The 14,088-nt window shown below is 50.7% G+C and overlaps 1 protein-coding gene across 1 annotated transcript; it reads left to right on the top strand.

Annotated features, from left to right (window-relative positions):
• Positions 1 to 2,128: 2,128 nt before the first annotated feature.
• On the top strand, positions 2,129 to 12,121 carry VE01_06685 (Type I Iterative Polyketide synthase (PKS); the record flags this gene model as incomplete). Its single annotated transcript, XM_018276125.2, has 10 exons — positions 2,129 to 2,506; positions 2,560 to 2,646; positions 2,695 to 2,752; positions 2,801 to 3,134; positions 3,191 to 3,716; positions 3,760 to 4,357; positions 4,409 to 7,360; positions 7,410 to 9,163; positions 9,208 to 9,528; positions 9,576 to 12,121. The coding sequence occupies 10 exons, from the start codon at positions 2,129 to 2,131 to the stop codon at positions 11,709 to 11,711; spliced, it is 9,144 nt and encodes a 3,047-aa protein (XP_018129701.1). The 3' UTR covers positions 11,712 to 12,121.
• Between the last annotated feature and the right edge of the window lie 1,967 nt (positions 12,122 to 14,088).

The raw sequence follows: 14,088 nt of genomic DNA, 5'->3' as shown, positions 1-14,088 counted from the left end.
TCAAAGGGCGACAAATTGCGGGTGGCCCAAGCGTATGGTTCTTGTAGTTGCTTTGCTAATGTATGCCTGCTCCTAATGCTACGTACACGTTATATCCTCTGAGAAATGTCACATTGGCCACAGATATCGGAAAGCGGATTTTAAGACACGCTTTGGGGAGTGCATATGCAATGTAGTATTTGTTGAGTTTTACTCCGTGCCACGGTGACAGGAGCTGTCGTGCCACAGCTGCCACCGCCGATCACCAGGCCCAATCAGGACGGCGATCCTTGGCACCACCACTCTGAGCCGGCTCAAGCCAATATAACGAAAGCCATTTACATCGAAAAATCTTCATTATTGGCACTTGCAGTTCTTTGCCATATCAGGGGAGACACCGCTTCTAGCTAAACAACGGGCGAGCTGAAAGCTAAAAGTATACAATGCAGCCAATAACTAAGGGTCCAAACCGTAATTATGCAATAGGGTACACTATTCATGTCTTGCTACATGTGTGTCTAACCAGGGTATAGTTAGACACCAGGGCATGGTTAGACATATACGTAGCAAGACATGAATAGTGGGCCTGTTTTCCTGCGATCCTACATTGCACTGTAATAAATATGGTGTAATAGTCAAAATCAAAGGCTCGATCTGGACGTGAGGTAGGTTTGAACATAGGATTGCAGAGAGTGGATTTCAGATATTATAGCATTGACGTGTGCCAAAGACTTGGTATGCCGGAAAGCCAGTCGATTGATGCAAGGGGGCCGAGTTACGGACAATTAGGAATTCTCAGAGCTGACTCTGAGTTAACTTTCGATGTCACTTGAGTCTCAATTAAAAATCCGTTCAAGCCACAAGCATGAGAGCAACCCACTCCCTGACCAAAGATGCCATCGCGGCGGTGGTACTCTGTGTTGATTGGTGAAGACTCATTTGTAAAGAACCTATTTAAATCAGGTGGGACAGGATCAGGATGTAGTAGCAGCCCATCTCGCTCCGTACGCGACACGACATGAATTCTCGAGTCATCGACAGCAGGAGGAAGGTTTTCGACGAGGCTTGAAAGTGCAAGTATTGGCATACTAACCGGAGCCATCCTTCAAACCAGAATTGTTGTCTCATACATTCGAACGATGATGAACATCCACCCATCGCGATAGGTGATTAGATCGATCATATGATAAGTTAATTGAGTGATAGTCGATCCGATGCCCACAATCCACTGGACACACTGGACCAATACCCTTAAAAGTCGGTGAGCGATAGCCAGTCGCAACACAATCAGTGGTATGATTGCCGATCAACAGATCGTCGATTGCCGAAAGAGAGAGGAGGTTGAAGTCAACTTGTCTAAACTTTTAGTCACATCCCATTTCCGGTTATCACGAATGCTCTCATTGGCATCCGTGTTACCATTGATGTGCATGTACACCTGGAAGGCTGTTTTATCTTCAGTCAGGTGCCAGTGACGTGGCTACGACCCATTCGCGTCGAAACCAAAGCTGACAGCAATTTTAGGAGCACAGTGAGACTATTCACTCTACCTCACCTCCTGCTTCTAGGGCTGGACTTAGGCGTCGTGGAGGGAGGCCTCCGGATCTACGAAATGATCATGCCAAGAGCGCGGAGTAACCGTGAGCTGAGTAAACTGAGACAAGAGGCCGCCTCAGAATGCTGAGCCACGACTTGCCGTAAGACACTTTATAACGAGCGTCCTGCAACCATCAACGAAGGGTCCGTTTAGCGCATGATTATGACCCCGGCTGTCAAAGTTATTTCTCGGTGCACATCCTACTCGTTGTAAGGTGCAGCGGGATGCATGGCAAAACTATGTAGCCGGAAAAGAAATCCATCTTGTTGAAATGGATTTAAGGGCCATTCTGGTGGTCAGCCACTGGATGATTAAGGGATCATGGCCACGGTGTGAATGATTGGAGGGGAAGTTTCAATCCTGCCACTCGAGAGCACGCGTGAAGTCCATCGACACCGCAATCTCGTACTTAATGTTGGCACTCTCCATATTGAAGGCACCGAGTTTTCTAGTAAACGCATATTGCCATCTTATCCTGTCCTGCGCGAGAAGCAACCCGAAACTTAATTCCTTCGAAGCATTGTTCTCGGGCTTCCGTCAGCACACTCGACTATGCAACGTTCAACTGAACCGAAACACGTTGGCGCGGCTGACTGCCTTTCCTTCAAGACGCACGAGATAGCTAGCTCTGGAGGAGGGGCGAATAGCCATGCCAGTAGCATATCAGCATCTACCTCTCCCGTCAATGATTTTGATGGAGGACCGGATAGACTTAGTACTGTCCCCATGAGCCTCATTGATAGTAGTGTCAAGGATGCACGGACGCCCATTGCCATCATCGGTATGAGCTGCCGTTTTCCGGGTGATGCTACAAGCCCTGAGAAACTCTGGGAGCTCTGCTCAGAGGCTCGGGATGCTTGGTCCGAATTTCCTGCGGATAGGTTTAATGCGAGCGCGTTCTATCATCCGAATATAGATAGAAACGGTGTCGTATGGCCCTACCATCAGATTCCTCGCTTGCCACTCTGACTCTTGACCTGTAGATGAACACCCGGGGTGGCTATTTTCTTAAGCAAGATCTCTCTCGTTTCGATGCTCAGTTCTTCAACGTTAGTCCAAACGAGGCGAAGGTGAGATATATGCTGTGATGTTGGCATGACCACTACTTATGATATCAGGCAATGGATCCTCAGCAGAGGATGCAGCTAGAGTGCGCCTATGAAGCTCTGGAAAATGGTAACTCCCAATCATCTAAGTAATTCATATTCTCTAATATTTTGCCAGCCGGAATCCCCTTAGGAAATCTCAGTGGAAGCAACACGTCGGTCTTTACAGCATCATTTACCAAAGACTACACCGAAATGCTAGAGCGTGATCCGGAGAGGGGTCCACTATATCAAGCCCTCGGGAATGCCCAATCAATCATGGCCAATCGCATATCGTATTTCTTCAACCTTAATGGCCCAAGCATCGCTGTTGATACTGCCTGCTCTGCAAGCCTAGTTGCGGTGCACCTGGCGTGTCAAAGCCTACGCTGCGGAGAGTCGAAGCAAGCAATTGTTGGAGGCGCCAACTTGATATTCAGCCCTGATATGATGATAAAGATGACTCCGATGAGGTATGAGAAGAATGAACGTCTTTAAAATTTAATCCGCGGCTCACGATGAATGGCAGATTCTTTTCACCGGATGGCAAGTGTTACACCTTTGATCACCGTGCAACTGGTTATGCCCGTGGAGAGGGTGTGGCCTGTATTGTCTTGAAACCCCTGAACGACGCCATTCGTGACGGCGACCCAATCCGGGCTGTGATTAGAGAGAGCGGGGTGAATCAAGACGGAAGGACGTCCGGTATCACACTGCCAAGTGGCGAGGCGCAAGAACGTCTTATTAAGTCGACATATCTTCGAGCTGGTCTCGATCCTCTTGACACAGGTTACGTTGAAGGGCATGGTACGGGAACACCAGCTGGGGATCCGATCGAGGCAGCGGCGATCGCAAATACGCTTGGGCTTGGAAGACCGGCGGACAAGCCTCTCCGGATAGGCTCCATCAAGACCAATGTTGGTCATCTGGAGGGTGCGAGCGGTCTTGCTGGCATAATCAAAGCTGTCATGATGCTTGAGAAAGGTCTCATCCCGCCTAGCTTGAATTTCGAGCGGGCTAACTTGCGTATCCCGCTCGAGGAATGGAACCTGACGGTATAACACTCTTCCACTCTAGTACGAGAGCTAATTTATCAAGGTACCACTGCATCTGGAGCCCTGGCCATCCGCTGGCCCTCGTCGGGTATCCGTCAATAGTTTTGGATTCGGTGGCACTAATGCGCACGCGATCTTGGAGGACTCTTACCACTATTTGTCCTCGCGCGGCTGGAAAGGATCCCATCGTACGGCTCCACCGCTGGTAGCTGCTGCTCAGGACGCATCGATATGCGGAGGAGACGATCGAGGACGAGTCTTCGTCCTGACTTCAAACGACCAGCAATGCTGCGAGTTGCTCATTAGAAACTTGACAGACTATCTTCAGGAAAAAATGGTCGCCCAACCAAGCAACTGGTTGATCGACCTTGCGTACACTCTTGGCCAACGCCGCTCTGTCTTGCCATGGAAAGTAGCGGTTCCAGCAAATTCACCAGCCGACTTGCTCAAGACTCTCCAAGGGCAAATCAAGCCTAGCAGAACTTCGAAAGTTCCCAGGCTCGGTTTTGTCTTCACGGGCCAAGGGGCGCAGTGGTACGCGATGGGCCGGGAGTTGATCGATGCGTATCCCATCTTTAAATCCGCTTTGGTCGCCGCTCAAAGTCACCTGGAAATCCTCGGGGCGACTTGGTCCATCTTTGGTACGTCCGTCTCGTCTCTTACCTTTCTGCATAAGCTAATAGAGTACTCAGATGAACTGAGCCGGGATGCACAAAGTACACGTGTGAATATTGCCTCCATAAGTCAACCGCTGTCGACCGCGATCCAAATAGCGCTGGTGGACCTACTTGCCTCATGGGGTGTTAAACCTATCGCAGTAGTGGGCCACTCAAGTGGTGAAGCTGCGGCTGCCTACGCCGCAAATGCCTTAACCATGGAATCAGCTATATCGATATCCTACTTTAGAGGACTTCTCACCATGACTATGGCGGAGAAGTCCACACAGCTTCAAGGCGCAATGATGGCTGTTGGCTTGTCGCAAGAGCATGCTGAGACCCATATATCCACTATAACTTCTGGTCGGATCGTTGTCGCTTGTATCAACAGCCCCCTTAGTGTCACGGTCTCTGGAGATGCTGCTGCTGTTGATGAGCTGCACAAAATGCTGGAATGCGAAGGAATCTTCGCTCGGAAGCTCAAAATTGACACGGCTTATCATTCGCACCATATGCAAAGCATCGAAAACGACTACCTCCTGGCATTGAGAGAATTGAGCACCAACTCCTCCACGGTTATCGGTTATTGGAGCTCAGTGACCGGCAACCTTGCCGAATCAACGGAGCTGGACGCGCCTTATTGGGTGAGGCACATGGTCTCGCCCGTGCGCTTTTCAGAGTCTCTGCGTAATTTATGCCTCGAGCCTGGAAGAGATCCCCAGTACCGTCTTGACGCCTCGGGAGTCGCGGTTGACTTACTGGTTGAGATTGGCCCACACTCTGCGCTCGCTGGACCTATTAAACAAACCCTGGCCACTTCGGAGTTGCGGGGCGCTGGGATTGCTTATGCACCGACGCTGGTTCGAAATACAGATGCAGTACGCGCAGCGCTGCAATTAGTCTGCACTTTGTTTGCGAGTGGATATCCGGTCGATCTAGATGCAGTCAACTTTCCCAATGGCGCCGAGTCTCGGCAGGTCATCGTCGACTTGCCTCCATATCCGTGGAACCACATGGCTAGTCACTGGCACGAATCTCGCCTGAGCTTGAATTATCGCTTTAGACAGCATCCTCGTCACGATCTTCTTGGCGCTCCCGTCCCCGACTTCAACGATCTGGAGCCTAAGTGGCGAAACATCATTCGCGTCTCCGACATCCCCTGGGTGAAGGACCACAAAATACAGTCGAGCATTCTATATCCGGCAGCAGGTTTTGTCGCTATGGCTATCGAAGCTGCTCTCCAATGTAAAGGCCTACAGGGCGAACTAGTCACTGGGTATAGGCTGCGAGATGTCAGGTTTAGCAAAGCGCTTGTTATCCCAGAGACTGCTGAGGGCATTGAAACAAGCTTCACCCTGCGGCCATCTACCGACAATAATCTCAGCTCCTTAGAGACGTGGCAGGAGTTTCGCGTCTTCTCACACAATGGACAGGAAGGGTGGAGTGAGCATTGCCGAGGCTTCATTTTGACTGAGATCGCCTCACAGCCCACAGAAGTCGATGGGGGTCGACAGGCGGAGGAGGCAGAGACTTCGAGTCAGCTGAGATTCGCAAATGCTGTGTCACTTTGTACAGAGAGCGTCGATATCGGGAACGTCTACGAATCGCTCGAGTCCGCAGGGGTCCAGTTCGGAGATACGTTTCGAAATTTCGTCAACATCCGACAAGGTCCTCACCAAGCTCTCTGTACCGTGTCAATTCCTGACACGAGCGCCGTCATGCCTCACCGCTTTGAATATCCCCACGTGGTGCATCCTGCAACTCTCGATGCAGTTTTTCAAGCTATCTTCCCCGCATTGACACGAGGGAATGCTCAGCTGCAGGATCCCGTGTTGCCAACATTCATTGGGGAGCTCTTCATCTCCCGAGATATCAACAACTCTCCTGGACACAGATTCCTCGTGCATGCGTCTGCATCTCGCAATGGCGCTCGCGAAGTCAAGGCTACGATTGGTGTCGTGGATGCCTCGGAGCTGAATTCGAAGCCCGTTATTGAGATAAAGGGCTTGACCTGCGTATTTCTTAGAAATACCAACCCTGTCGACCAGGAGGAAGCTAGAAGACTCTGCTTCAAGCTATGTTGGGAGCCGGACGTCGACTCAATCAAGCGCGAGACCGCTAAGAGGCTGTGGGGCGCAGAACAAGATCCAACTGATTCGGCCACCATCTCCAATCTTGAACTCGCGTCTGTTTACTACATGCAAGATGCCTTGGAAGTCCTCACGGATGCGGATTACCAGAGTATGGAGGCACATCATCAGCTCTACTACAATTGGATGAAATACCAGTGCAAGCTGGCGACTGAGGGAGGGCTCAAGCACGTAACTGCGCTTGGCTTAGCAGCTGGGCTCGAACAGAGAAAAGAGACCTTGAGTGTGGCACAGGCTTCAAGTGTCGACGGTCAGCTGCTCTGTCGAGTAGGTGGAAGCCTGGCTCGGATCCTGAGGAGAGAAATCCAGCCTCTGGAATTGATGCTCGAGGATGACCTTCTCCACGAGTTTTATGGTAAAGCCATCGGTGCAGACCGCTACTCTATCCAAGTAGCCAGCTACGTCGACAAGCTAGCCCACAAGCGGCCGAACATGAGTATTCTAGAGATAGGGGCGGGCACAGGGGGTGGCACACTGCCAGTCCTACAAACACTTGGAGGTTATAGTGGCAAAAGCGCCCGCTTCATCCATTACGACTTTACTGACATCTCCAGCGGATTTTTTGAAAAGGCCCAGGAAAAGTTCGCCGACTGGGGGGGCTTGATCAGCTTCAAAAAGCTCAATATTGAGTGTGATCCTGTCACCCAAGGTTTCGAGAACGGCAAATACGACTTGGTTATCGCCGCCAATGTTCTGCACGCAACGCGGAATATGGACAACACAATGAAGAATGTCCGGAAGCTGCTTAAGCCAAACGGAAAGATTATCCTCCTTGAGATTACTCACGTCCTGCTACGTGCGTCGGTGGTATTTGGGACCCTGCCAGGTTGGTGGTTAGGTAAGAAATGACCACTTCGTATTCTCCTCAACTCTGACCATCCCTTTAGGTACAGAAGAGTGCCGAAAGATGGGCCCTACTCTGTCTGAAGATAGTTGGGGGACTTTGCTTCAGCGACAAGGCTTCACTGGTCTGGATGTTTGCGTATGGGACTATCCTAGCGAGCAGGATCATCTGACGAGCCTGATAGCGTCAACAGCCACTGATGGCCACGAGCCGAGATACCCCGCAGCTCTAATAGTTCACGATGGATCGCCGGTGGGAGTGTCTCTCGATGCTCTCAGGGCATCCCTTGAAAGCTTAACCGGGGAGTGTATTGCCGTTTCCTCATTGGAAGATGCTCAGGGAGATGGCAAAGTCTGCATTTTTCTGGGCGAGCTGCATACGCCGCTGTTGAGGCAACCTCAACCCGACCAATTTGACCACATCAAGGGTATCTTCTCAACAGCCAGAGGTGTATTGTGGCTGTCTCGTGGTGGTACTGTTCTCTGCGAGACACCAGCCGTCAGTCTTATCACCGGACTGGCACGTGCGCTGAGGTGTGAGAGCCAAGCTTCGAAGTTTGTCACTCTTGATCTTGATGCCCAGAGACAGCTAGATGAGCAAGGAGCTGCGCAGGTCATTCTTGACGTCTTCAGATCAGCATTCGATCTCAACGCCGAGGAGCAGATTTGTGACGTTGAGTTTGCTGAGAGGGATGGGGCCATCTTCATTCCCCGTGTCCTGGAGGATATCTCTATGAACAAGTCTGTCATGGCCGCTACTAGGCAGTTAAGCGCTGAAATCCAACCTTTCCAACAACCGAACCGTTTTCTCCGCTTGGAGATCGAAAAACCCGGCCTCTTGGATACGCTCAGGTTTGTGGATAATCCAACAATGGCTCCTCCATTGCCAGACGATGAGGTGGAGATTGAGATACGAGCGTGCGGTCTCAACTTTCACGATATCATGATCTCCATGGGCCAGATTACAGAAGAGCCTTTAGGCTGCGAGTGCAGCGGCGTCCTCACTCGGCTTGGAAAGAACGTCGCAGGCTTCATCGTGGGTGATCGAGTGTGTGCTTGGGCAGGTGGTGCATTTAGCAACTCTCTCCGCACCGCTGGAGCCGTCGTCCAGCGAATACCTGATGATATGACGTTTGAGGAGGCTGCATCGATACCCGTTGCGTACTGTACAGCCTACATCTCGTTGTATGACACCGCCGGTCTCCAGAGAGGGGAGTCGGTCTTGATCCACAGTGCTGCAGGAGGTGTTGGCCAAGCTGCCATTGCGCTCTCTCGCTTGATCGGCGCTGAGATATTTGTCACTGTGGGCACGGCGAACAAGAAGAAGTTCCTCATGGAACAATACGGTATTCCTGGCGACCATATCTTCTCGAGTCGAGACACCTCCTTCGCCGCCGGGATCATGAGGATGACCCACAACAGGGGCGTCGACGTTATTTTAAACTCCCTGGCTGGCGAGGCCCTTCGACAAACATGGCACTGCGTGGCCATGTTTGGTAGGTTCGTTGAAATCGGTAAGCGTGATATGATTGCAAACAGTCGCCTGGAAATGGCGCCGTTTATGCGCCATGTGACGTTTGCCTCGATTGATTTGGAGGCCATCTTCTACCACAGGATGTCTCACGGAGCCAAGACCTTGTCTGAAATCATGAAAATGTTCCGGGGAAAGGTGCTGAGCCCAATCACGCCAATCACTGTATTCTCCATGTCGGAAATTGAGGCTGCTTTCCGTCTGATGCAATCGGGGAAGCATACCGGGAAGATAGTCGTGATACCAAAGGCAGAGGATCAAGTCAAGGTATAATATCCCACTTCCAAATGAGAATCTGACTGACTATCTAGGTTATACCACGAGCTGTAGTCCAGCCATATTTCCGAGACGATGCTTCCTACCTGCTCGTGGGTGGACTGGGTGGTCTCGGGAGAGCGATTGCTCGTTGGATGATGCAGCACGGCGCGAAGAACATCATATTTCTCTCTCGCAGTGGTCTGGATAAAGAGAGCGCGAGGCAGATTGTGAGGGACCTCGAGGAAGGAGGGGTGAACGTCGCAACCTATAACTGCGATGTCAGTAGTGAAGCACAGTTGGCGAAAGCTTTGGAGGAAATCGCCAGGCGAATGCCTGCAATCCGTGGCGTTATACAGTGCGCCATGGTTTTGAAGGTGCGCTCTTCCCTATCCACTATCGCGGTTTAACTAACACTAGGTAGGATACCCTGTATGAGAAGATGGGAGTCGAAGACTACGAGCGAGTTCTTCGTCCCAAAGTCCAAGGTTCCTGGAATCTCCACGAACAACTTTCCAAGTCGGAGCTCGATTTTTTTGTGATGCTTGCCTCTGCCGTCAGCGTATCGGGCAACCCTGGCCAAAGCAACTATGCGGCGGCATCCTCCTTCCAAGATGCCCTTTCACATTACCGGACCGCACAAGGGCTTCCTGCAGTTACTCTGGACCTTGGCGTCATCGTAGGGGCGGGGTTCGTGTCCGAGAATGAAGGGGCTCGGACAAGCCTAAAGAGGCAAGGCTATGCCGACATCCACGTGGAGGAACTAATGGCCATACTGCAATCTGCAATCACTCGATCTGGCGGAGATCAGGCTTGTCAGATCGTCACCGGACTGTATACGCGCGAAATACTAGATTCGAAGCTTGGCCAGACCGCGCCCACTGGTGATATCCCTTTCTGGTTTCGAGATCCCAAATTCTCTCATCTCCTCCCCAGGTCGGCCACGCTGCTGGGCGAACCCACTGATACAGCCGTAAGCGTTCGCCATTCCCTGGAGAGAGCCAAAACTACCTCCGAGGCGTCACAGATCGTATGCGAGGCGATCATAGCTAAGCTGTCCAAATCTCTCATGATACCAAGGGACGATATCAACTCAGACCGTCCAATAGCAGCATATGGTGTGGACTCACTCGTCGCAGTCGAGCTTCGCAACTGGATGTTGCGCGAGATGAAGGCGGATGTGCCGTTGTTCGAGATCCTTGGAAACGCTTCCCTCCTCGTACTATCGCGCAGGGTTGCATTGAAGTCCCAGTTGCTCAGTGCGATTATATTAGAAGGCGAAGGCATCGAAGCCATTGAAGGCATCCAGTTCAACCCAGGTCGTGTTGGCCACTCGGAAAACCTAGTGGAGGAGTCTCGGGCGCAGAAGATGCGAGCACTGGTTGAAAAATATTCGATGGATCTGCCAGTCGCTCGGCATTCACCTGTGCAGGATGATACATGGAGCGTCATTCTAACCGGATCTACTGGATCCCTGGGCTCTCATCTACTAGAATCCTTGCTCGCGCATCCCAAGGTGGGTAAGGTCATATGCCTCAATCGATCTGTTTGTAGTCACCAACGGCAGGTCGACATCAACACGGGGCGTGGATTGACCACCAACCTCGCTGCCGACCGCGTAGAATTTTACCAGGTCAACCTGGGTGAGCGTGAGCTGGGACTGACAGCAAATGAGTACGGATTGCTGCTGTCGTCCGCAACGCACATTATTCATAACGCGTGGCAAGTCGACTTCGTATCATCGATTGAGTCTTTCGATGTTCATATCCGTGGCGTGCGGCACTTAATTGATCTTAGCGTCGCGTCTAAGAAGGCAGCAAACTTCTACTTCATCTCTAGCGCTTCCACTGTCACCAATTGGCTTGAAAATCATACTGGCAAGGTCCCCGAGGAAATCATCTATGACTACAGTGCCGCTACCCCCCTTGGATATTGTGAGTCAAAGCACGTTGCAGAGCGCCTGCTGGATCTCGCAAGTGCGAGATCCGCTGTCCCCGTAACTGTGATCCGCGTTGGCCAAATCGCTGGACCGACTCAGGAACAGGGCGTGTGGAACAAGCGAGAATGGCTCCCGAGTTTAGTGTCCAGCTCCAAGTACCTTGGCTTGCTCCCCGAGACCCTTGGTGCCATTGACACGGTGGATTGGATTCCCGTTGACGTTCTTTCGAAAATCATAGTCGAGTTGGTAGGAGCCTCTGAGACCAAGCCGCCTGTCAAACCGCGGGTTTACCATGTCCTGAATCCACGCATCACAAGCTGGAAGACCCTTCTCCCAACCGTGCAGGCTCATCTCAATCGAGGGCAGACAAACATCCAAATTGTGCCCTTTACGGTATGGATAGACGCCCTGCAGGCCTCCGCAACAGATCCGGCCCTCCGTGTCACAAGGAACCCGGCGCTCACTCTAGTAGAATTTCACCATAGGCAAAGCACGACGAGGTCGGGGAGTATTGCACGACTAGACGTGCGGCAAGCTGTGGCTGCAAGCAATAGTTTGGAAGCATTAGAAGTAGTTGGGCCGCAGTGGATGGCGATCTGGATGAAACAGTGGAATTTTTAGCGCTTTACGGTTGGTGTGCAAATCTAGTATAGGCACAAGTGTTGTTGATATTTCAATGGATATTCTTCGATGGGTGATGTAATGGAAGAGGGTTTGCCGCGACCTGCAAGATGTTGTTGGCGAGATGCCTAAGGATGCTACCGAAAGACTTGACCAGCTGCTGATATGTCAGATCGCTGGCCGTGCGTCTGATCACTTTGGTCAGGTTTAGGCTGGCGTTCGAAAGTCCCTGAGAGTTGACGGCTTCTGCCCCCAAGATACATGTGCCTTATTATCTAGCAGAGGATACTTCAATTTAGGGTAAAGAATAAGTATTCAGAATAATAGTGCCTGAAGAAATGATGGGTACTATATCATCGCTATCGAAGTCTTCTGATATTTCTAGTCAGCCACAATGCATGCGTTAACACAAAAATATAGAAAACATTTAATGGATTTACAAATTTAGAGTTAACGTGCATCCCTGCATCGAGGGACGCACCTCGTAACGGGACAAATACTGGTACTTTGAATTCAATTGATCCTAAATTTGTGAATCCATTGAAAATTCCAGTATTTTTGTGACAGTCGTGTTGTATAACCACTCCTGAACAGTCCAAGCCCCAGCTACTTTATAATTTACAATCACGCCGTGGCCGTTGCGCCTAATTGAGGAGGGCGTCAATTGAAACATAATAGAACCCCTCGACCTGCAGCACCACCACCAGCTTCTTTGTGCCTTTCAAACTCATATAATACTTTGATCTGGGTTTCCGAGCCTCACCACAAAGCTGAAAATGATTTTTCAGCATTGTGGTGACCAGGGAGTGCTGTGTCATACGACGTTGCCACATGGGTTGATACCTCCAAATTAAGCGATCAAGGAGCTTGTGGCTGCTGAGCTGTGGCTGTGTGTGGCGGCCTGCGAAGCCTTGCTGTGGGGTTCCGTGCCCCCTGATATACTCCGAATTGGACTTTAAGTTGCCCTCTCAAACTGGAGCAAAAAGTGGCCAATATCTGCCAAATCGGCCGCTTTCTCCTTTGCTTGAGAGATATGCATATCAACATCTCCTATAATTTTGCTCACATCGTATTCTAGCCACCCCGAACACCCCAGATCCCTCTTCTAGAACATTATGTTTGCGTCATCGCCCTCATGGCAGATTTGCAGAGGGTCTGCTTTTATCGCGTAACAGGGTTCCTCCACCACAGCTCCACCATCAAGCTCTTACTATTCCCAAAACATGTAAAGGAATTGTACCTGAGCTCTAAGCTCTCACAACCACGCGGGAGATCGTCATCAACCGTGTGGCTGCTACAAGGCGCAAATTCATGCATGGCTGACACGCGAATTAATACCTACAGGCAAAGCGACTAGCGATTTTTAGTTAGCGTAAACCACCCCCAATTCTTACGATGTACACTCGCTTCTGACATTATTTGGCTGTGTATAGTTGATCAGGACTGTGCCTGACACAAGTCTTACAGCCAGCGAGCGAGTTGGTCAGCCCAAATGGCTTATGCTACACTTTTCTCACGCAGCTCTTCCTAATACCCATTTCTAACCGGTTGCAGAAACTTCGGAATCCACAATTAGCACCTCCACCACCGCACTCGACACGTCTGACCAAAACTACCAAGCGATGCTTACGACGGAGCCACTCGACACCGCTAACAACATCGATGTCCCTACCGAGTTATCTAATCCTTCCGACTAACTACCTAACGAACAGCGACGCCGACTTAGGCAACGCTGACCTGTGCAGCGCAAGGATGGACATGATACTGCAAATATCGTATAGATACGTCTTTCACTATCTAGCGCTCGAAGCGGAACTGCCTTGATACGTGGGATATATATGAAAAAAGTCGGTTTTGCATTTGCAATAGCACAGCACAGCATCGTACCGTACCGTACCTCCACCCTAACACAAACCACAACACATGAGGTAAAGGCGTGACCTCGCAGCTGCACTAGAAAATTGAATATCCGATCACCTCCACCCTAGGAATATGGGTGGCGGGCTTATTTGCCATATCGTCATTCGTTTTGTGACCTACTGATTTCAAAGCATTTATAATTCAATGGTATGTATAAACTGCGGCACTAAAATGAGTATTAAAGGAGGCTAGCTATAACAGAGGTGGGTAGGGGGGAGGTAATTTGGTCATTATTTCATGATAGTGAGTCTTGCGATTACTCAAGTTGCCGCATGACCAAGTCGTGCCCGTTCTTAGCAGCTAATAACAGCGGTGCCTAGCCATCTCTGTCCTTAGAGTCGGCATAGACCTTGCCTATATTGAGCAGTAGCTTAACGACAGCCTCATGCCCCTTCTATGCAGCACAGATTAGCGGCGTCTCACCATGTCTATCCTTAGAATCGGCGTCGACCTTGCC

Source organism: Pseudogymnoascus verrucosus (assembly GCF_001662655.1).
Source record: "Pseudogymnoascus verrucosus strain UAMH 10579 unplaced genomic scaffold scaffold_26, whole genome shotgun sequence".
NCBI lineage: Eukaryota > Fungi > Ascomycota > Leotiomycetes > Thelebolales > Thelebolaceae > Pseudogymnoascus > Pseudogymnoascus verrucosus.
Note: the sequence above shows the minus strand (reverse complement) of the source record. Positions and strands in the feature narration are given on the sequence as shown.